This window comes from Triturus cristatus, chromosome 7, assembly GCF_964204655.1.
Source record: "Triturus cristatus chromosome 7, aTriCri1.1, whole genome shotgun sequence".
NCBI lineage: Eukaryota > Metazoa > Chordata > Amphibia > Caudata > Salamandridae > Triturus > Triturus cristatus.
The window spans coordinates 1,592,604,300-1,592,628,506 of record NC_140590.1 but is presented as its reverse complement, the minus strand read 5'-3'; the positions used below and the strand labels follow the sequence as shown (position 1 = coordinate 1,592,628,506).

General features: G+C 44.8%; 1 protein-coding gene across 1 annotated transcript in view; it reads left to right on the top strand.

Moving 5' to 3' along the window:
- Positions 1-24,207, top strand: part of LOC146812454 (piezo-type mechanosensitive ion channel component 2-like) — a 711,007-nt gene that overhangs the window by 92,104 nt on the left and 594,696 nt on the right. Inside the window, exon 7 of the mRNA XM_085619448.1 lies at positions 23,489-23,651. Within this exon, the coding sequence (XP_085475574.1) occupies positions 23,489-23,651 (163 nt within the window). The remainder of the gene's footprint in view (positions 1-23,488; positions 23,652-24,207) is intronic.

The following is a 24,207-nucleotide window of genomic DNA, read 5'->3' as shown; positions in this document are numbered from 1 at the left end:
GAGATTCTAACCTAGTTACCAAGTTCTAACATCCGCAGCCCTGGCCGCAACGGGTGTGATATCAGGAGATTTGTCATAAGAAGAAGCACTCCCTGAACTGTGAATACATAGTGCTTTCACCTGATATTGTCCGATTACATTACATTAGGCCACACCCGCTTGCCTGTCCCGCATAATTGTAGCGCAAACTTGAACCAAGAGCATTATAGTGCTTCACACGGAAATCAGCTCCCCTTACACAACAGTTTTTAAGCACAGTGTAACGAACTCAGCGCCACAACAGCATGACTCAGCACCACCACAGCCTCACTCTGCACCACTACAGCATCACTCAGCACCACCACAGCATCACTCAGCACGACCACAGCATCACTCAGGGCCACCACAGCATTACTCAGCGCCACCACAGCATAACTCAGCACCACCACAGCATCACTCAGGGCCACCACAGCATCACTCAGCGCCACAACAATATCACTCAGCACCACCACAGCATCACTCAGCACCACCACAGCATCAGTCAGCACCACCACAGCATCACTCAGCATCACCACAGCATCACTCAGCACCACCACAGCATCACTCGGCACCACATCAGTATCACTCAGCATTGCCTTTGCACTAGTAGACCACCACATCATCATCACTCAGCAAGACCTGAGTATCATTCAGCATCACCTCAGCATCGTCTCCGCACTAGTCACCACCACCACCACCACTACCACTACCACCTCAGCATCCCTCAGCACCACCTCAGCCTGCTCTCGGAATCTGGCATCTGTTGATTCTTCCCTAGCATCTGGCCGCTGCTAGTGTTATAATACAGGTACTAGTTCCCAACCTTCACCCTCTGATTGTTTTATGCCCCCTCTAAAAAAAAGCTTTAACAAACAACCATTGGATTAGGCAGAAACAAGTTGCCAGCATTGCAAGAACAAAAGAAAACTGAGGACATTTTTTATTGTAAATACTTTTTTAATATGGTTGTTCAGTTGTACATAATGCCTTCTTGGTCATATATAAGGTAACAAAAATGCTTTTGACACTTTATTAACACTTTTCAGCAAGCTGCACAGCAGCCACACTTCTCTACAGCACAGCTTAAAGACATTGGCAAAGTCAATAGCTCTGGCTAAACACTTATAAGGCCCCAAAGGCGAGACCTACTGGCTATGCCAATGCCTGTTAATTTGTGGGGGGGCCTCTAAGGCCCCCCCGAAGCCCCGGGGACCACCACCCCCGGGGCTTTCATTCATTATTTGCCGGGGGCTAACGGCCCCCCGCAGCCCTGGGGACCGCCACCCCCCCGGGGCTTGTTTTTTTAATACAAATTATACCTGTGTGGGGAGGCTCGACCCCCCTACACGCCCTGGGGACCACCACCTCCCCGGGGCTTTGCAATTGAAGGGAGGGGGGCCACGCGGCACCCCTCCTGGAGCCCGTGATGGCCCTGGGGACCGCCAAACCCCAGGGCCGGCTCCTGCAGTGTCTCGGGGTGCTCACCACCCTGTCATTGCAAACTGCTTTGCTTCATTGAAGTGAGAGCAGGGAAACCTGCTCTCTCTTCAATGAAGCAAAGCAGATTGTTTTTCCACACGGGGAGCTGCATGTTAGCAGCTCCCCATGTGGAAAAGCAATGCCGGATCCTACAGGAGGCGGGGAGCCGTCTTGGACCATGGGGGCATTGGGGCGCCCCTCACGGTCCCCAAAGGAGCGGGCCGGCCCCGGGGGATGGGGTCCCCGGGGCCAGAAGTGGGCCAGGAGGGGGGCCATGTGCCCCCCCTCCCCAGTAAAAACCCCCCAAAAAACGAGGCAGAGCCCCGGGGGATGGGGTCCCCGGGGCTAACAGAAGCCTCAGGAGGGGGGCCACGCACCCCCTCCTTTGAATTTTTTTTTTATAATATATAGTGCCCATGCTCCAGGGGATGGGGTCCCTGGGGCGGAAATGGCTTTGGGAGGGGGGCCGCGCGACCCCCTTCCCTTTAAAACAAATGAAATAAACCAATTAGGGGTAAGGCCCTGGGGGATGGGGTCCCCAGGGCCCAAAGAAAAGGAAAGGAAGGGGGGCCACACAGCCCCCCTTCTAAAAAAAAAAAAAAAAATAACTAAAAAGCCGGCATCGCGCCGGAGGCCCCGCCCCCGCGGGGCCTGATGTGACATGTGTGCAAACAGGCCCTGTGGCTCGTTTTAAGTTGGGGAATTAATTCCCCTTCAATCCTGAGGGCCCCTGGGGGCCAACTAGCCCACCGGGTACCTCCAGTAAGTGCCACAGGCCTGCATTGCAGAGAGGTGGTCCAGGCCACGCCCCTTTTAACAGGGGGCGCGTTTGCAGAGTGGTGGAGAAAGGGGGCATGGCCTTTGTCTACCTCTCACCAATCCCATGGCGTGGGGCTTACTGGAGGTAAAAGGTAGGCTAGCTGGCCCCTAAAGGACCCCCAGCAGTGAAGGGGACTTCAATCCCCATCCAAGAGCGTGCCAGGGAGCGCGTTTGTATAGTGGTGGGCGAAGTGGGCGTGGCCTGGTACGAGTACTTACCAGTGCTGCTGTGTGGGACTAACTGGAGGCAATAGTTTGGGAAGTCGGCCCCCAAGGATGTCCTTGGGGGCCTACTACCCCTCTTGTTACCTCCAGTAAGTCCCACACAGTGGGATTGCTAAGACGTCTTCGGAGGCCATGGCTCCCTTTCTCTACCACTCTGCAAACGTGCCTCGTCTCAGACTACGGGATGGGGGATGAAGTCCAATTTAGTCCTGAGGGAGTTAGGGGGCCAAGAATCCCTCCTGGTACCTCCTGTAAGTCCTACACAGCGGAATTCCTGAGCGTTGGTTGGACACCCAGCACACTTTCTCCACCACTCTGCAAACGAGACTACTAGTTAAAGTAGCATATTTCTGCACCTCTGACTTAGAGGTAGTTTTAATCCCCCTGCCCTATTATGTACTAGGGCCTTACAGAGGAGGTCATGCTAATCACAGGGGTACCCCAACGCATAATGTTCCCTAGTGTATGTAGGTGTTTTCACTGTATTCTATGTGTCTTTTAGCATAGCACTGGCTCTAGGCCTGGTTAGTCAGAGTCAGTTACCACCAGTACCCATCTGAAAAAGTTGTGGGCACAGGATGATTTTGCAACAAGGCCTCTTTCTGCTCCTCTGTTGGTTCTTTCGGCACATGTCTTGCTTCTTCCTGCACTTATCTTCATCTTTGTGGTCTTCTGTTGCTTTTTTTTATGTTTTCACATGTCCTACCTTTGTAGGCATAGTTAGAAACTAGCATTTAAAAAACCCTTGAAATTCACTTAAAAAACCATAGGTTTCAGGCACGTTATAATTAGAAATTAGCATTTAAAAAACCTTTGAAATTCACTGAAAAAAACATAGGTTTCAGGCACGTTATAGTTAGAAATTAGCATTTAAAAAACGTTTGAAATTCACTGAAAAAACCATAGGTTTTAGGGAAAGTTATAGTTAGTTGGACATTTCACTCGTACAAAACCAGAGAAATTCCCCCGTTATAGTTAGTTCAGCTAACTATAATTGCGCCCCCGCAATGCACTGCTGATGACGTCACATATTACATCCCTCATGATATGGTCAGTGACATCACTGATGACATCACTGATGACATCTCAAATGACATCACTGATGACATCACTGATGACATCATCCATGTGATAATTTGATGCATCTTCTCACACCCTAATATAACCTTTGATACACCCACTGTAAATAACAGACTGCAATTCTCAAAACCATAGACACTCCAACACCAATAATTACTTACCCACTCACTGATTCTTAGGTCTACACACCCATCCACTCACTCACCCATACAGTCACTCATACTTATGGTCACTCAGTACAGGACTATCATATGCACTCATACACCTATATCAACACTCACACACCGCCACTCTTCCATAGAGGTACTCACACACCTACTCAGTCATGCAAATAATTAATCACACTGCCATTTACTCACCTATACAGTTATACACACACCAGCTCAATTACTCATACAAATACAAGCACAGTCTTACGCTCTTATACAATCACTGATACAAGCACACACTCATCCATACAGCCACTCTCACAATCACACTCTCACTTATAGCCATTTATATACTCCAACACACATATATACTGCCTTTCACATATGTAGTTACTCACACATGTACCCCTGAAATATACATTCACTCACTAACACACCCATACACACACTCACCCACCCATACAGTCCATCACTGATGCACTCTTGAAACCATGCACCCAGGGAATCACCCACTCACACATCTATGCACAGTCACACTCACCCCACCTATACAAACACTCAGACACCCATATAGATATTCAGACAACCAATCTATAACCCATATAGACACTCATGTAGCTATTTGCAAACCCATGCAGCCGCTTACACACCAACAGACAGATGGATACAGACATTCACACAGTTTAGTCACTATCCCATGCATTCAGTAAGATACGCTTAATCACTCATATAGAGTCAGTCACGTACCTACTAAATCATCCATTCAGACACTTATACACCCACTCATTCTTCAATATGCCTTTCCCTATATATATTAAACATATTTCAACTTTACAGAAACACACAGTCACTGGATGATGTCATCAGTGATGCCACTGACCATGTCATGAGTGATGTAATATGTGACATCATCAGCAGCGCATTGCAGGGGCGCGAGTTATAGTTAGCTGAACTAACTATAACGGGGGAATTTCTCTGGTTTTGTACGAGTGAAATGTCCAACTAACTATAACTTTCCCTAAAACCTATGTTTTTTTCAGTGAAAATATATATATATATACAATAATATCGCATTTATAATAGGCAAATGCAACTATAATAATAAGAAATTAAATACAAGCAGATAATACTTGACGTCCACTGCAAGAAATAAGAAAGATATATACACTAAATACATCAGATGAATAAAACCACTGAAAACTTGAATGTGCACACACACTCCCACATCACAATGAAAACACTGAAGACTTAGATGTGCACATAGACACTCTCATATCACAATGTCAATAATCAAAAATAAAATACATCACCGGCTGCAAACTTCATCATGGTCCACTTGGGACTGGGGGATTCTCAGCCGGGGTCAAGAGACTCAGCAAAACCAGGAACTGCTGTGCTGAAGTAGACGCGTCCGTCCCCATTCAGACTCCAAACAAATCCCAGTGTCCAAGTTAACAAACCCCAGCTTTATAATCTCAAAGCACACTAGAAGGTTCAGAGATGCCCTCCTCTGCGCCATGGAAACTTACTGGAGGTGGCCATTCTCCATGCAAGCATTCCAAAGGCAAAAGAGTTCTCACGTTCCTTCCGTGCTCTCACATGTTCCAGCCTTTATCTTAACGAAGTTTACGGAAGTCTCCAGCAGTACAGTCGACAATCTCTAAAAGTACAGCTACAAGCAACCTTGAACAAGTATAACCTAGAAAACTTGAGTAATCTGGGGGCCTGCCTGTGTGCGCAAAAGCTCAAACTAGCTGACAGAATTCAAGATGGCATGAGGGCATGTCTAAGCCAATAGAATAACTTCATAATACCTCCCAATGTACAACACAATGCACATTTGTGCACCACTACCTATATCATCACACACTTCATCTCCCAATGTACAACATAATGCACATATGAACATCACTGCATATAACACTGCACTCCGACACCAAGAAGTACATTCAACACTCTCTCTCTCTCATGCTTTCAAATGCACATCCCACATGTTCTGTTCCTGGCAAGGCTGTTCTACTCTGTGAACTACAAGGTTACACAAAATAAATCTTCAAAGAAACATGCACATGCAGGAAAAATGATGTCGTACATTCAAGCTAGGATAAAGTAAAACACCAAGTCAATTAAAATAATGGTAGTCAAAGGTCATAAATGTGGTTTCAATACATAGGAGTGCCCCTAACACTACAGGTCCCAAGTCATAAAGGTACTTTACATTTGTAGATTTACTCATGTGTAAATTTACTCTTGCACTTCGGTGTAAATCTTCTCTTCTGCGCTGTTCACCATTTACAAGTGCAAATTAAGACATAAATGTAGACTTTCATGTCACCACATAACACTAAGGGGGGGGGGGGAGACATCTAAGAGTAAATATACAAGTTTTAGGTTACTACTGGTAGTTTTTAATGTAGGGGCAGATCTCTGCCACTGTGGCAGTGATCTTCCTATTGTAAAATATAGGTAAAATTAATAAAGTCGATCAAACTTTTTAAAAAAAATATGAAAAATGTTTTTAATATAAAATAAAATTGTACCTTAATTTCAAATAATTAATAACCTAGAACTAATATCATAAAATGTTACAGCACAATAACTCCTCAAGTAAAATCTTTATTACATTTTTAAATAATTAAAAAATATTAATTTATTTTATCAATATTATTTTTAAACAAAATGTAAAAACAAATGCTACCCACCATTGCATATTAACATTTACTAAATGTAATAATGTAATTAAAAGTGATTTGCTTAATGTTTGTAAATTAATTGTTAAGACGGTTTAAAACCCTAATTATTATTTAAAATAAGGTAAGGTATTAATTGTAAAATTATACATGTAATTGTTAATATTATATATTTTTAATTATTCATTTTGTTTGTGTATATATACATATATATATATCCAAGCTTTTTGAGGAGGTGCCCACAAAGTGAGCCACACTCGAATGTAAGACGCTTTACCCCATCAGCTTTATTATCTATAGGCAAACGCCCTTGCTGGTAATTAAAAGCACCTGACCACCTGACGCATTTCGATAGAACATCTTCCTCATAGGCTTACAGTCAGAAGGGAGCATACGAGTCCTCCAATAGCCAAGTTCGGCATTATCGTGTATCCCTGTATGGATGCTCCCTCAATGCATGCTGAATAATCAATCAGAACATTTGTAAAGCGCACTACTCACCCGTGAGGGTCTCAAGGCGCTGGGGGGGGGGGGGGGGGGCAGGGCTGCTGTTACTGCTCGAATAGCCAGATCTTGAGTAGCCTCCTGAAGGTTAGTAGGTCCTGGGTCTGCCGAAGGAACTTGTATATCACGTGTTCCGTGGCCCCCTATTTTCTCGGGGTGGTGCGGCCCAGCGGCAGGACAGCTGCTAAAACATCAAGCTCGTTGGGGAGGTGTCCACAAAGTGAGCCACACTCGAATGGAAGAAGCTTTACCCCATCAGCTTTATTAGATATAGGCTCATGGGAGAGCCTTTACTCAGCACGCATTGAGGGAGCATCCATACAGGATTAAAAAGAACTCCAACTCCCACAAGGCTACGTGGAAATCCTTTGCAGCCCATCGGGGTACGCGATAATGCCGAACTTGGCTTTTGGAGGAATCATATGCTCCCTTCTGACTCTAAGCCTATGAGGAAGATGTTCTATCGAAACGGGTCAGTTGGTCAGATGCTTTTAATTACCAGCAAGCGCGTTTGCCGATATCACAGAAAACTGTCCTCAATTCAAAACATGTTGCCCCACATATTGTCGGCACAATCAATATCGCACCGGCCGTGGCCCCCTGTAATTCGTGGGGTGGTGCTCTCCTCGCGGCTGGGCTGCCGCGTTTTACATCAAGCTCAGAGTTTCCCACTCGTAGGAGGCACTCGGACCGCTGTTAGAGATAACACTCTTTTTATTGATATGGGCAGTGTCCATGCAGATCGACCCTCTGCCTGACGCGTTTCGGATATTATTCCTTCTTCTGAGGTGATGGGTTCAGTGCAAGTGCCGCAGGTCCTCCATTTAACATGCGTAATGGCACGCCCTGAATGGGCAGTCTGAATGTCACAGTGCCGAACATACTTGGAACCGTAGTTGCTTCATTAGCATTTCGATGATTGCACTCTGTGAATGAATTACAAAAAAAACTCCAATGAGTCTCAGCACGGAAAACTGTCCTCAATTCAAAACATCTGGCCCCACATATTGTCGGCAATAAATTTGATGGGGTAAAGCTTCTTACATTCGAGTGCGGCTCACTTTGTGGACACCTCCCCAACGAGCTTGATATATATATATATATATATGTGTGTGTGTGTGTGTGTGTGTGTGTGTGTGTGTGTGTGTATACAGATCCCCCCACACACATTAAAATTAAATAATTAATTTAACTTTACGTTTTATGGGGTTTTAAGTCCCTGCTTTACTTACTTCAAGGCTGGACTGGAGTGCATTTATGATAATTTATTTTTTGGCCTTTTGAGCTTTAGTAAATTTAGAAGTGTAGTTTGTGAATAACAATGTGCTTACTCAATTTGATTCATAAGCTATATTTGGGTTCTATTTCTGAACCATAAAAGCACAAAACAGCAATACAAACAATCATAACATTCCTTAAAAACCATTCCATAAAAACATTTGCTCATAATAAATAACTACACAGATTACAGCAGTTATTAAGTCACTAAACACCTAATTTATTTGGAATAAAACAACATTTTTATTTATTTACATAAGTTTTATATAGCGCTAGCTAGACCCGAAGGTGTCAGAGCGCTTAACATGATCATGATAGAATACAGTCAAACAGTCACGCAATGAACATATGAGGCGAGAGTTGAATAGATAATAGTACAAATCAAAGGTGATAGTAGAGTAACCAACAACTAGAGACACAATTTGAGAGGAACTAGCTTGACAGCATAAGCAAATAAACAGCAGCTTAAGACAGAGGGTCTTGATCTGATCAGTCGATAATTAACCAGGTTCCATAAACTAGTAGTTAAAGTATTTGTTGAGGAGGAGGAGGAGTTTCAGGTTTCTCTTGAAGTAATGGAAAGAAGGGTTGCATTGAAGGTCACATGGTATTGAGTTCCATATGCTTGGAGCATTTCCGGAGAAAGAGCGCGACCTGGTTGTTGACTTTTTTTGTTTGGGAGGTAGGAGCAGAAGTGCATTGGAGCTTCTCAATGATCTAGTAGTTCCTGCTTTTGACAGCTTGTTTTCTAAGTAGTTGGGTGTATGAGTGGGAAGGGCTTTGTGGATGATGCATGCAGTCTTGTAGGTACATCTTCCTTCAATAGGAAGCCAGTTGAGCCTCTTAAGTGCAGGAGTGATGTGTTCAAACCGTTTAAGGTCTGAGATGAGCCGGGCTGCTATGTTAAGAACTGTTCTAAGGGGGCGATGCGAGTTTTTGGCGTCCCAGTGAGAATGGCATTACCATAGTCTAGTTTGGAGAGCACCAAAGATTGCACCACAATCTTGAAAGCATCTGCGGGAATACATGGTTTAAGTTTCTTTATGTTTTTGAGTGAGTACAGTGCTCCTTTTGCTGTCTTCTTGATGTGCTCTTTCATTGACATGTTGTTGACCAGGAACAAGCCAAGGGATTTTGTGTTGGATAGAGTAAGAGAGCTAGTTAAAGCTTTGAGGTCATTGAGGCATTCGTTCATTGGAAGGTGGTTACTTTTTGGGGTAGAAAATAATTACTTCTAGTTTTGAAGGGGTTTAGCTTTAAGTGATTAGCGTAAAACCAGGATTGTAGCTTGTTCAGTGTGTCGTTAAGGTGTAGAATGTCATTGGGTGATTTTGATTTTGTAGTAAAGTTGTGTCATCAGCATATATGTGATATTTGATCCCTGCCTGTTTCAAGATGACCGTAAGAGGTTACATGAAGAGATTAAAAAGGGAAGGGGAAGAATTGAGCCCTGAGGCACGCCAAGATTGATCCGAGTGGGTTTTGACAGTCATGAGTTGATTTTGATTTGTTGCGAGCGGTGTTGAAGGTAGGATGTGAACCATTTTAATATGGTGCCATTCATACAGAAATGCAACTTCAAACAATCAATAAGGGATAGGTGATTAACAGTATTGAACGCCGTCTTTCCTAAACCCGATTGGAAGGTGTGAAGGAGAGAGAATTTTCATATATGATGATTACGTTGTTGTAAGATACATTTTTCCAAGGTCTTGGCAAGGAACGGGAGGTTGGAGATAGCTCTGAGGTTATTGAGATCGTTAGGGTCAGCCCTGGGATTTTTGGGAATAGGAGCGATTTGTCCTAGTTGGAGAGAGATCGATACACAACCAGTGATGAGAGATGTGTTGATGATAAGAATCCAAAATGGGGTGATGATGCCTGATAAGAATCCAAAATGGGGTGATGATGCCTTTGAGATTTTTCACCAGCGTGAATGGGAGGGAATCCTTGGTTTGGGCCGATGGCTTTAGATTCATGATTATATTGAAGACTTCCTTTACTGTTAAAGGTTTTAAGTCCGACCAGTTGGCTTTGTTTTTAGGTTTGGAGAGCCTCAGGAAGCCATTAGTTTCTTTCATGGTCGTTTGGTCAGCAATGGGATCTGGAGGTGGAGCTGCTGTGAGGGGAGGTGTGGTGGTGAGGGTGGTAAGGGCGGAGGGAGGAGAGGAGACTTGTAAGAAGGATTGCTCAATTTGGGCGACTTTGTTCGCGATAAAGCTAGCGATTTCTTGGTTGTTCGATTATAACAAGCGGGGGTGATGACTTAATTTGTTGTTTAACAATGTAAAAAAGCTTCCTTGGTGTGTTTTTTGCACGGTCCAGATGGTTGTTTTTTGTATGACAGCCTTGTAGTTCTAAGTAGTGCTAGGTGGTTAGTTGAGGGGGTTTGTCTCCATGTCTTTTCTGCTTGTCTGAGTTTTCATCTTTCGCTGTTGTTATCGAAATTAAACTATGCTTTTTATTTTGAAGATCTCAGTTGTTTTAGTTTAGGCGGGCCACTTGATTAAGAACATCTTTGATCGATGAGTTGTAGTGTGAAGTGAGCTCTTCAGTGGTAGACGAGAGGGGGAGACGCTGTAGTTGATCACAAATCTTGGATTCAAGTTCAAGAATTGGGACTTGTTTGATATTTCTGGTTAACTGTTTAGGTTTCTTAATACCATCAGGTAGGGGTCTGGTAGGGGAATTGATATTGAAAATAATTAGATGGTGGTTAGACCAGTCAATGAGTGAGATGGAGCTGATGGAGATAAGGTCATTTTTAGTTATAATCGCATCAAGGGTGGAGCCTTTGATATGAGTGGTTCATTGCAGAGTTGATTTAGGTCGTTAATTTCCAGGAGGTTCGTGAGTAGTCGGACTGAGGTGTCTTCTGTGTTCTTCCATGGATGTTAAAATCGCCCAAGAACACATCCTTCGTGTCTTTTAAGGCGGACCGAGTAATTAGGTCTTTGAACTCTTCTGCAAAGAGGGCTCTTCACCAGGAGGATGGTAGATGGTGTGGAATTTGATAGGATGGGAACCTTTGTTTATAAGTTCCACCCTGAGGTATTCAAAGGTCGAGTATTCTGCCTTACTTAAAGTCAAGAGTTGTACATTCCGATTTTGTGAATTATGGCTAGACCACCACCCTATCTTTGAGGTCTGTCCTGTCTAATGATAGTGAATCGGGTGGGGTTAGCAGGTTAAGCATAGGGGTGGCATGGTCATTAAGCCAGGATTCCGTGAGAAAAGCAATATCTATTTCTTCCCTGAGAATAAATTCAGTGATATCAGTAGCATGCTTTGCTGCTGATCTACAGTTGAGGAGCATGCAAGAGAGAGGGCAAGGCTTATCCTTAGATGAGGGAAGAGTTTGAATGGCGGTGAGTTGAGCTGGCGTTCTGGACTCGATGATAGTTAAGAGAATAAACATCTTGTCAGATAAATAACATTACCTAGAAATATTTCATAGCAGTCCTACAAAAAACAACGACACCGATAAGTGCAATTATTAAATCACTGGACCCCTAGTTTCCTTCATATAAAAACAGTGTGCCAGATAAAAATGGAAACTGCTGTACCAAGTTTTAGATAATGTAATTGTTGCAGAAAAATCAGAGCATGTCTACATTGTCTGAAAATAAACTTTCACAATATTGGTAATATAGTTTATCTTCTCAGCTCCACATAAAATGTACAAAAGAATACAAAGTTCAAAAGACGCAGTCCTGACCCCCTCCTCCTCCCCAGCAATGCCAAAATCTTAGGAATATTCCCCGTTAATACTGTATCTTACCATAGCTTTTGCCCCTGATAACTATTGGCATCTCTACCTCCAACTCACTCATTAAACGCCATAGTTTACCATGTCGAACACAGTCAAGGTGCTTGTCTAGTTCATAAACGCCATATAAATAGGCCACTTCTTGACTAACGTATATATTTCAATAAGGAGATTTAAGTTAAGATATTGTTCAAGTGTCCCTATCCCCTTTCAGGAGCGTATGCTTTTGTGGGTGGGTGGGTGTTTGTTTTTGCATGTCCCTCCATAATCCCCTCCCTATCCCCCCCAAACCCCTCCTTACTTCTCCCTCGAATCCTTCCTGTTTTGCACTAAGTATACCCTATTTTCCAACACCTCCCCTTGGTCCCTTGCAGATTTACTACTAAAAGGTATACTTAGTGAACGGGGATCTCTGTGTTGCAAAGAGAGGAGGTGAAGAGCTCCGCCTGTAAAATAATTAATTTTGAAGTAGGTGATGAATACTACTGTAGTACTACTTCACATAATTCGAAAAGTTTTTTTGGTGAATGGGTCCCTTGGTAGGTTATGTCTGATAACACCAGGTTATAAAGCTCAGTCATAAATTGAGATTATCAGTAAGAGGTACTTGTGAAATCTTGCATGGAGTTTTGATGGTAACAGATTCTTCCTAACTTTTAAAATATCACATCTAACATGTGACAGCTTGCTCCATCTAGTCACATTAAATCCATACGAATCCCTTGGTATCCTCAACCTGGCTATAATTAAGAACTCTACAGGGAAGGTATGCATTACATGCATACCTCCCACCCCCCTGTCATCTAGATTATTTGGCCCTCTTGCTGTATCACGATCAGAGCACACATATGCTCCTCTAGCACAGCACCTATTCCTTCATTTAGGCAATGGCCCCACTAGCACTCTATCCCCTGCATGTGCTGCCAGCGATCAGTCAAGAATACCATTGAAAATCTGCAAAAGTGTCTGCTATCCTTCACACCTTTTTAGGAAACGGTTGTATGGATGCTGCGTCCAGGTCAAAGCAGCATGATCTGAGTACTTTTTTGGCCCTCACACCCGATACCAAATACTTCACATCCAAGTCACTGTAACCCAACACTCTTTGCAGTCATGAATGCCTGCCTTTTCACTTGACCGTTAGCTGTATAAAGGCAAGTGTACCTTGTGTAGGTAGGGAGCATTTGATGGATGCTTTTGATTAAAAAAGCTAGAAGTTGTGGCTGGTCTGTGAACATAAAGGTAGGCCCTTAGCCTCAACCTCAGTTCTGTGATTTTGGACCATTTGAATGTCTCTACCCATAGGTTTTAAATACCCCAAACCACTCTCACTTTCTACCTGTCTTGTATATTTTACACTGACCCAGTGTATGATTTAGCTGTGCTAAGTTTAATAGTTTCTTCTTCTTGTATAGATGGCCTAAAATACCTGCCCTAGAATGTACTATTCCAAATGTAGGAATTCCTTGTGTGCTACCTGCCATAAAGGCTTTTGTGCTCAGCTGTTTCATTCTGCCCAAAGTTGGCAAATATTGGAATTCACTGGTATTATTGTGCCTCAGAGACTCTTGTCCTTGATCTCGTTGATGGACAGGCTCCCTGATTTTTGTTTTTCTGCTCAGTGTACTAGACATTGCTGTTTCGGAAGTGCACCCAAAGTGTACAGACTTATACTTGAGTAGGCTACTCATAGTTGCCACAAAGACTGAGAGTTTGGGGCAGTAAGTTTATATAAAGAGTCTCTCTTCCTTGTTTCACCAATACGCTGCTGAGAGTAGCCTACTGGCTCTGCTAGGGACCCCTGGTTTGGGGGGCAGTACATAATTTGAACTTTTCTGGCTCCCAAAAATTGGGTCCCCCCGGTTTAAGTCAATTATGTCATGGATTGCAGGTATGTTTGAGTGTTTGCTCTGTTTGAGTGTACTGTGAGAATGTCCTCCGCAATGACACAGAGACTTATGCACAAGATGGCGGTCCCTGCTACATACTTTTGATCACTTGGGGTCTCTGATAGTCTTATAAGTGTGTTGTAGTAGAGTGCTTACCGGGATCTTATCTGCATTGTTGCTACTCTCCCTGGACTAGGACCAGAGCTGAAAGACCAGAAGTACCACCTGATGTAGCTGTGCCTTTCAGGAAAAAGAGGAGCTTGTTTGCCATGTGACAAACGTTGCACCAAACCTGAACACAAGAGTCCCAGTTGACACCTTAGCATGTGTGAAGGATGAATTCTCAGGAGACTGAGTCCAGGGGACATCTAGTGTTCAAATAAGTACATACTCTTGTCCAGAACCTGGGTCATTTGAACCAACTTTCTACTCTTTACAGGGCCTAAGGGATAATGAGATGAAGGTTGAGTGTCACCCAGACTCTAAACTAGAGTCCCCCACTTCACTAGTGGGCACCCCATTTGCTTGCTAGTGAGTAGCTCTAGGGTCGTGCCTGCCTTTGACTCCTAAACATCTTGACCACCAGTAGTAGAAATGAACCTCTTCAATACGTTTCAGTGCTAACCGCAAGTGCTAACACATATCCCAGTACCATCTTGGCATCTTGAACTAGAGCTTTTAATTATTGTGACCCTTGACTGGTTCTACAAACTTTGTTGGCTGCTGCTCTACCTGACACCGGCAGAAAAGAGGCTCTATCACACTAGCCACACCAGATTCCTATCAGCACCCCTCTGTCAACCAGAAACAGCCCCCATGTTTTATGTGTGTGTGCTTTTTGCAAGGATTCAGACGCTTTAGCCAAACCTGCACAGCTTACCTGACACTGGACACGTGCTGTATTGGAAATAGGGAAAAGCTCACACAGGCCTGATACACTTGTTACAACTTCATCTCAACCACTTTAATGTACTAACGTCCACTACTCTCTCAGAAGCGTACCCTGATTCCAAGGGTTTTTCATGTTCATTCGCCTTTGGCTAACAGCCAGTTTCAAAGTATTTATCTGAACAGTCAACTCCATATTATTTTGCTGCTTAAGGAAGCTTGAATCTTTGAGGCTGCTTTTTTTTTTTAAGTGCTTTAAACTTCAGATAGTGTCATTCCTATATGAAAGAAATAACCATAACTGGACATTGACCTTAGTTGTATTGATTATGCTCTTTAAATGCCGAAAACTATATCTTCCAAGAGTGAGCCTTGAATGTTTAGTTACGCTACCATTAGAGAGTTTGTCCAACAAACTCAGAGTAAAAGCATGCAAGGCCCTGGTGCACTATTGGTAAACAACTTAGGATTTTGCCCATTGACCTCCAACTACACCAAGCCTTGTAGAAAAAGTTCAACAAGCCCTTATTAGGGACTGGATTTAGTTATGTAAATATATGCTATAGATCCTTAACATCTCAAGTCACAACACACATTCACACCATTCACACTGAAGCACTTTATGCTAAACTTCCTCAACAAGCCCTTATTAGGGACTGGATTTAGTTATGTAAATATATGCTATAGATCCTTAACATCTCAAGTCACAACACACATTCACACCATTCACACTGAAGCACTTTATGCTAAACTTCCTCTTCTAACTGCACAGCAAAGCAAATGGTTCTGGGAAACTGCCCTCAAGTTCTTCAGCAGGAACTTAGTATGGCAAGCAGCTCCATCTGCAATGGTACTTTCGTAGTATGAAGAATGGGTTGTAGTGCAGTGCGTTATTTCACTATTTCATATAATTTCAGGGTGTGCGATACTTATGCAATCAGAGACAAAATGGCTGCTGCCATACTTTGAGCGCTCAGAATAAATCAGGACATTGAAAAAACATCCAAATATACCTCTTAACGTATTGTTATTTGTAAAACATGTATTTCCATTGAGGGTTTGGTGTAAGGTGATTACCAAAACCTCCAGGAGCTAAAGAAGCTGTTTAGTGTGAATATCCATAGAGTGTCGCCTTTTGCATACAGACAACACATTGTCACTGAGCAATCTTTGTGGAACCTGACAGCCTCTAACAGGTGCAGGGTATTCTGTCTTGTTTTTGCCTCTGTCATCCCAACCAGCTATACTATAGTTCACAACAAACACATCTCGAGTCGAGTTGGGGGTTGCCACTGTGTCTAGATTTCACTTCAACTGTGGCTTCTTCCCATCATTAGTGCCCTTTATGGTTGTGTATAGACCCTTATAGTGGCTGCCACTTTTGTAGATGACACTAAATCTATTGTTCTACAGACAAGTACACAGAAACACTGTTTGCCTAATGGTGTTAGAGCTCAATTGGCTTGATATCTTTGAGGGAGCTCAACAGTTAGTCACAAGCCCACCTCAGTATTAAAAACCATAATCATGAATACCCCATTGAAGCTAACTCCACAGTTAGATGGATAATTCTACATATGACTTAGTATAATCACCAAGCTATGAATTTGTCAGGAGCTTAATTTGTGAGCGGTCAAACCCTTGTGGAGCGTGTTGGGGCATCATGGGTTCGGAAGGCGCTCAGAATAGGTTCCTGCCAGCGGGTTTGCCTTCGGCACAAGTCGGGCCCTCAGGATCATTTGGTGGATCCGGATCAGCCATGGCCGTGACTTCACAGCCTCTCCGGGAACTGTTCCAGTGGTGCCGTTCCCAGCGCCATTGAACCCATTGTTATTCCCAACTCTGATACAGAGCCCGATCGACTAGCCAACATGGTCTGAATGAGGGACAGAGCCTTTTTTCCCTAAAGGGCCCTCTGAGGAACATGAATGGAGGAGATATGAGGATCCATATGGCTACTCTGACCCTCTAGCTGACTCCATGGATGACAACACCTGGTATGAGGACCTGTCTGATGCCAGTGGTCTGAACACATCACCAGACACTGGCCTCCTCTCTCCTCACACAGTAGCAACAGAGGAAGGGGCTTCTTTTACGATGTTGGTCTGGAGAGTGGCTGAGGTCCTAGCTCTTCAGCTGCCTACGGTAAGATCAAGACCAATGTCTTGACAGAGGTGCTTCAGCCTGGGGTGTTCCCTACCAGAACCTCTACTCCCTTTTAATGAAGCCTTCTCTGATTTCCTGCTAAGGGCTTGGTCCAAGCTATGCACATGAGCTCCTGTGCACAGGGCTATCTCCCGTCACCATTGCCCTGCATCTAAGGACCCAGCCTTCCTCTCCCAGGATCCAACCCCTGAGAGCATGGTGGTCCACGCCCAAACTTCCGAGATAAATGCTGGCACGTTCCTTAACACACCACCAGAAAGGGGATCCAAGAGTCTGTATACAATAGTTAATAGTATTTTCTCTTCCACAAGCCTGGCACTGAGGTCCGTGAATGTCACTTGCCGATTGGCCTGGGATTCCCATGCGTGGGATACGGTTGTGCAAATGCTGCCTCTGGCTTTTGAGGAGGCCCGAGCCATACCCTCCCAAGCTACTGCTTATGGGAGAGATGTGGCAAAGTTCACAATTGGATGAGGATTAGATACGAACGACTCGCTGGGCAGAGACATTGCTTCTATGGTGGCGTTTCAACAACACGCCTAGCTGAAGACAACTGGCTTTTAAGGGGATGTTCAGGCATCCCTTATGGACATGTCCTTCGATTGGACTTGCCTTTTTGGCGACAAGGAGAATTTGGCGCTTGAGTGTTTCAAAGACAGGAGGGCCACTGGCAGGTCTTTGGAGCTCACTACGGCCCCACAACAGCCACATTCCACCTTCTGTCCTTTCTGTGTCTAAGATAGGGGCTGTCAGCTGCATCCCTTTCCCCTAAGCCACCACCGCCAGCAGGCACCATAGTCCTTTCGCTGAGGTGGCTCCCACAACCCTTGACCGAACCAGAGCCAGAGGTCAACATCCGTGCCGCCCACCCCTAGGCAGAGGCAGCCACAAAGTCTCTTTAGTTTGCCCTCCTACCATCACAGGCACCCGGTTGGAGGTAGGGTTCAGTACCATCTGCCCCAATGGCTGGAAAAAGCTTCAGACAAAAGGGTGCTACAGATTGTCCAGTGGGGCAATGCATTATCGTTCCAGCAGACTGCCTCCTCTATCTATCGCACTGTCCACCGATTCGCTGATAGAGGAGCACCTCTTGCTTTTGTGACAGGGAGTACTGGCTCTTCTGGCCAAGGAGCTATTTAGAGGATGACGGAATCAAAAGTAGATTGTGGTTGCTATTCCGCGCTACTTTCTGGAACCAAAAAATTATGGAGGCCTCTGTTCTATTCTGGACCTACTTTCTCTTAGCTACTTTCCCAAAAAGGAAAAATATAAGATGCATACTTTGACTCAGGTACTGACTGCCCTCGACTCTGGAGACTGGAGGGTAACACTGGACTTACAGGACACCTACTTCCATATCCCCATCTTGCCTGCCCATAGGTGTTACCTATGATTCATGGTAGGCCAAGAGCATTAACAGTTTGCTGACCTGCCCTTTGGCCTTATTAGCTCCTCTCGGGTGTTCCAGTTTTCCCCTTCCTCAGAGACTGGTTGTTTAAGGTGGAATCGCCTCTGGCAGTTGTCCCTTACCTCCAGATTTTGGCAGACCACCTGCATTCACTGGGATTCATCAACGTGCCAGAGTCGTGCCTGTCTCCCTTTCAGATGCTTCCTTTCATCAGAGCTATTCTGGATACAGTGTGGTTTTGGGCTTATCCTTCGGAGCAGCAAGTCCAGAATATGTGGGCTATGATTCCGATTTATCAGCTCCTATCCTGGATTGTGGTGAGACTGACTCTGAGGCTGCTGGGTTTCATGGCCTCCTGCATCCTGCTGGTAAAACAAGCCCATTGGCATATGAGGGCCGTGCAGTGGGATCTGAAGTCCCAGTGGGCCTAGTATAAGGGAAATCTCTCCGACCTGATCCAGATATTGGAGAGAACTGCAAAAGATCTGCTGTAGTGGTCCATGGACTGCAATTGAGTCAGCAGCAGGCCCCTCTCCCTTCCCCATCCAGATCTCACAGTAGTGACAGATGCGTCACTTCAGGGTTGGGGTGGAGATCAGAGGATTCTGGTCTCTCTCCGAATCTCAGTTCCACATCACCCTGTTTAAGATGAGAGCGATTTGTCTGGCATTTAAAGCCTTCCTTTCTTCCATCAAGGAAAAACTGGTTCAGGTGTTTACGAACAACACCCCCGCCATGTAGTATTCCACCAAACAGTGGGGGGTGTGGTAATGGATCCTGTGTCAAGAGTCCCTGCGTCTTTGGACATGGCTGGAACTTCAGGGCATTTTCCTGGGGGTTCAACATCTGGTGGGTTCTCTCAATGCCAGAGCAGACAAACTCAGCGGTCGAGGCCTCGCAGATCACAAATGGTGTCTCCATCTGGGGGTGGTGCAAGGTCTGTTCAGAGACTGGGGAGAACCTTGGTTAGATCTATTCACTACCACTCGGAACGCTCAAATCAGCACTTTTGCACGCTGGAGTTTCCAAGACGATTCTTGCTCGGAGATACATTTTGTCTTGAGTGGACTCCTGCATGCCTTTCCGCCGATACACTTCTGTCCAGAGTTCTCAAGAGGATCAAAAAGACCAAGCCCAAGTCATCTAGTAGCTCTAGATTGTCACAGTACAAGGGCAGGGTACTGCACCCAAACCTACATACTCTTAATGTACATGCATGGACATTGAGTGGTGACAGTTGGGGGTATTTGATCTGCCTCCCAAAGTGTGCAATGCCATTCTGGCAGCTAGACATCCCTCCAACAAAATGATTTACGCCTGCTGATGGGATAAATTTGTGGTTCAGTGTACTGCTAAATCTGTTGATTCTCTGGCTGCACCTTTGTTGGAGGTCCTGTTGTTTGCCCTGTCCCTTGCACGGCAAGGCCTTGGTTTGGGCACTGTCAAAGGGTGTCTTTCTGCCAGTACAGCCTTCTTGCGGTTGCAGATCAGCCCGGCCTATTTAACTCACTTGTTGTGACTCACTTCTTGAAAAGTTTGCAACATATGTTTACCCCTGTGTCCTTCATTTTGCCCCAATGGGATCTTCATTTAGTTCTCACCTTTCTCATGTGCTCACCATTTAAGCCTTTGCATAGCTGCCGTCTGAGACTGCTCACCATCAAAACAGTCTTCCTGGTGGCCATAACATTTGCCTGGAGGATTAGCGAATTGCAGGTGCTCTAAGTTCACCCCCGTACACAACCTTTTTACAGAATAAGATGGTCTTTTCGGACCCATACCTCCTATTTACCAAAGGTGGTTACACCTTTTCACGCCGGGCAGAATATCACGATGCCTACTTTCTTCACGCTCCCCCAACGCTCAACTCTTTGTTGGGTGTACGGGTGTGAAGAAAGGCAAAGCACTTCACAAGAGAACCATCTCCAGATAGATTTCCTCTGTATTAAAATGTGCTATTCAATTGCTAAGAAGCAGCCCCCTGAGGGCTTGCTGGCTCATTCTACCAGAGCCAAGGTAGTGAACAACGCATTAGTGAGAGGAGTCCCAAACCTGGACATCTGTCAGGCAACTGCGCGGCTATCGTTGCATCTGTTTGCCAATCACTACTGCCTAGACATACAGGCCCGGTGTGATGGCCATTTTGCCTATTCGGTCCTCCAGGGGTTCTTAGTGTAACACACCCCACAGACACTCTTCCGCAGAGAGATTGCTTTGGTATCTATTCTAAGGTAAGAAATCTGCGGCTAGAAGTCTCGATCAGATGAACAAGTTACTTACCTGCTGTTATTCCTTATCTGGTAGAGACTCTGTCCAACCAACCCTCCCGTTCTGGAAGCTGTAAGTCTCACATTGAAGACATCCTTAAGGACGTCACCTGCCACACCAGTCATTCCTCCTGAGTTTGGCTCTTCTGGTGCAGAAAAACAGTCATGAATTGAGGTCAACGCGCTGGGTTGGCGCTTATATAGGCACTGCGCACGTCTCTTCCGGTGCGTTTGATGTCACGTGGAGCTGAACCATGCCACCTACCGGTGCTCACGTTAAATGCTGGAAAATCTCTAGATCTAGTCTGATGCTTGGGGAATTGCTACGGTAAGGAATCCGAAGCTAGATAAAGTCTCTACCAGATAAGGCATTTCTGAAGGTTAGTAACGTGCTCAACAGTTGCATTGACCGATTGTGATTGGTGAATCTATAAGCAGGAGAGTCCACCTGATTGGTCAGAATGCTGAAGAAGAGGGAATGCGTGTGAATGGTTAGAATGTTTCTTCCGTTCTGATTCCGAGTCCAGCCAGCAGAGTTCGAGTTGGTGGAGAGAGAGGAGCTGCGATCAGTACAGGAGCTCTGACTGCCGATGAGGCCCTCCCGGGTAGGGATGAATCGAGGCTGTTGCCCCTCTTCCCCACATGGAGGGGCCGAGGTATGATTTGTGTGCAGCAGGCCAAGATGCATAACAGTGTAAGTTGTTCTTGGAGCTCCTCACTGGCGGTCTCTAGCGCAAGACGTTTTGTGAAATCCGACATCGACTGCTAAGGGAGGCCTCGGGGTTGGCAAGTGTGGCTGCTTGACAGAATGCCCTTAAATACACGAACAGTGTTACGTTTGGCAATACCAACACCTTTCAAGGGATGACATCTTTCCACCGTTTATCTTGCCATGTGGTTGGAGAGTAATTCTCTCCGAGGGATACCTGGCTTTTTCAATTTTTTTACATTTGCAATGTTTATTTAAACGTTTGTAATGTTTATTAAAACGAACAAAGACTTTCGACAAGAAACTGTGAACATAGCAATGCGATAACAGCCCATCATAATGTCAGATTGGGTGGGTACATGTAGAGTAGGTAACTCCTTTTGGTGGTTGCTAGTTAATGTCATGATGTAAACGAGGAAGTAAGTGTACTCGATGTTTGCAGTTTTTACATATAAGGTGCATTTACAGTAATCAACTTGCTACGTAATGCGATATTTCCGTTATTCCCATTGGACGGTAATGTTTTTGTTATCCACCCACCCACTGGCATGTGCCTCTTTCTGGCTAGAGAAATTATATTAACCTTTTTACATTCCATAAAACGGAATTCGACCCGCAGGAAGCTGGTGAAGCCAGCCCTCGATAGAGGTGCTCCACCCCAACCCCTGCATTAGGGTCCACAGATCAGCGCGCACCGTGTGATTCATTCATAATCGTCCGGGTTTGATATCAGTCTTCAGAGGATCAGTGCCTCGCGACCGGCGAGACTACGCAGACCACAAATCATTTCAGGAATCATATCTGATTGTCTGAGAAACACAAAGTATTGAGCAACTTTGTAAAAAATTAATTAAATATTCACAGTTATCATTATGTCTTTCATGGACAGATATTAATGGCAAGCTTCTACCCATGAGCGCACCCACTAATATCCCAGAAATGCGCCATAAAACACGGGATGCTTGGGTGAATGACAAGCCAAATGACATAATTACAATTGCATGATTTCAAAAGCATTACATTTAAAAAAAGAAAAAATCGGCGCACAGACCCCCTTTTAGGGAATACGGCCGGACTAGGTAACCAAAAGCATATGTGGCAAAAAAATTCAAACCTGACCCACTCCCTTCATCTCCCGTAATCACTTTCTTTCCATCCACCCATTCTCTCCCTCTCCTCCCTCTCTGATCACATTCTCTCTACTTACCCCCTTCCTCCATCTCTTTCTCTCTCTGTTGAAGCCTCCCCGACAGGATCTTGGGAAAGTGACAGAGGCACGAGGAGGCCCTGGGCTTTCAAACCCGGCTTCCAAGGGCTCGGAAATGCCCGGTGGGATAAACTACCTGTCTGGCCTTCACATGGAATGGATCAGTGCTGAATTTGAGTGGGTGGTTGCAGGTGGAGACCACTGAACCTTAGTTAAAGGGACCTGCACATATTTTTCGTCAGCAGATTTTGATCCCCAATAGGGAGAACAACACATTGAGGAAAGAAGGAGGAAAAGAAAGAAGGAAATAAACTGTGGCAAAGGGAGAAAGCATAGAAGAAAAGGAACCTGAAAGAGGGAGATAAAGCGGTAGGGAGTGTATGGTGGTAGGTGAAATAGGCATGGGGTGCAATCAAGGTTAGCCAGCCTTGGTATTTGGCACCCCCGATAATTGTAGGGCCGGCCCCCGGCTTATCTTTAGGCACAGGCACTTCTTATTTATAAATGAAGGCATGGAATGGGGGACTTCAAAGAGTTGTTTACCAGCTTCTGGAAGTCACTGCCTTGATGTTAGAGACATAGCCATAAAAAGAGACATACACAGGATGGAGGGAGATGAGTTGTCTTAAAGACACAAGTACTACACACCACAAGCAGTGGTAAGAGGAATCAATCAGTGTGATACACATTATTTACTACAGGTTGCTTACACAGCATCAGACGACAGGACTACCACTTTTGAGAAGAAGCATTGATCCTACTGCGAAAGTGGAAGATGCCTTAAAACGCCATGTTCCTCAATAGTTGCTGTATGAGGCAAAAGATTTGGGAACTATTACAAATTGCATACCCCAAGCCCCCAGTATTAAGCAATGTATAAAAACTGGAATGTGAATTAGTTTGAGATGTGTTTTAGCTGCTTCTTGTTGCCTTCTATCCCCAGGTTATTTGGTATGACCGCTTTTGTCCGCACAAATGTGACCGAGTCCTGGAAGCTGCATCTCCGCCCTGGACTCGCCTGGCCAGCCTATGCCAACCCTTTCCTGCTCTTTACACTGTACTACATGCTGGTGATGTTGGTGGATCAGTGGGCTCACATGCCGATGGTAAGTGAGAAGAAACGTACAGGTGTAGTGATGTTTGTAGGTCCAGAAGGCATGATTTTGATCCCACCTTCCCCACTACTCCCAACGAGCATGATCCTAGGCAAATGATTACATCTCCTGGTGCTTTGGTTCCCTTAACTGTATTGTGAGGATAATAAAACAGACCACCCACCTCTCATTCGAATGAGGTTTTAGGTATGCACTAACTAATTTATAACTAACTCCTGCTTTATTGCATGTGGCTGGGATGAGGTATGTTGTATATCTAGATTGGTCGCTTGACTGTACACTTGCACTCCTACACTGGTATTTGGACAGTTTTTTTTTATCACTTGGAGTCATATATTGGTAATGCTGTCCTGATGTTTCGATTAAAATCTGGCTACCCCCCCCCCCCCCCAGAAATTAGGAATTAACTGATATACATGGTCCTGCACGGTGCATCCTCAGGTGCTGCTCCACTGATATGTTCAGGTGTGTGCTGTCAGCACCCCCATGCCACAACGAGGGCACATACAAATGTGTGTTGTGTTATGTCATGTTAGCAGAAGCAATA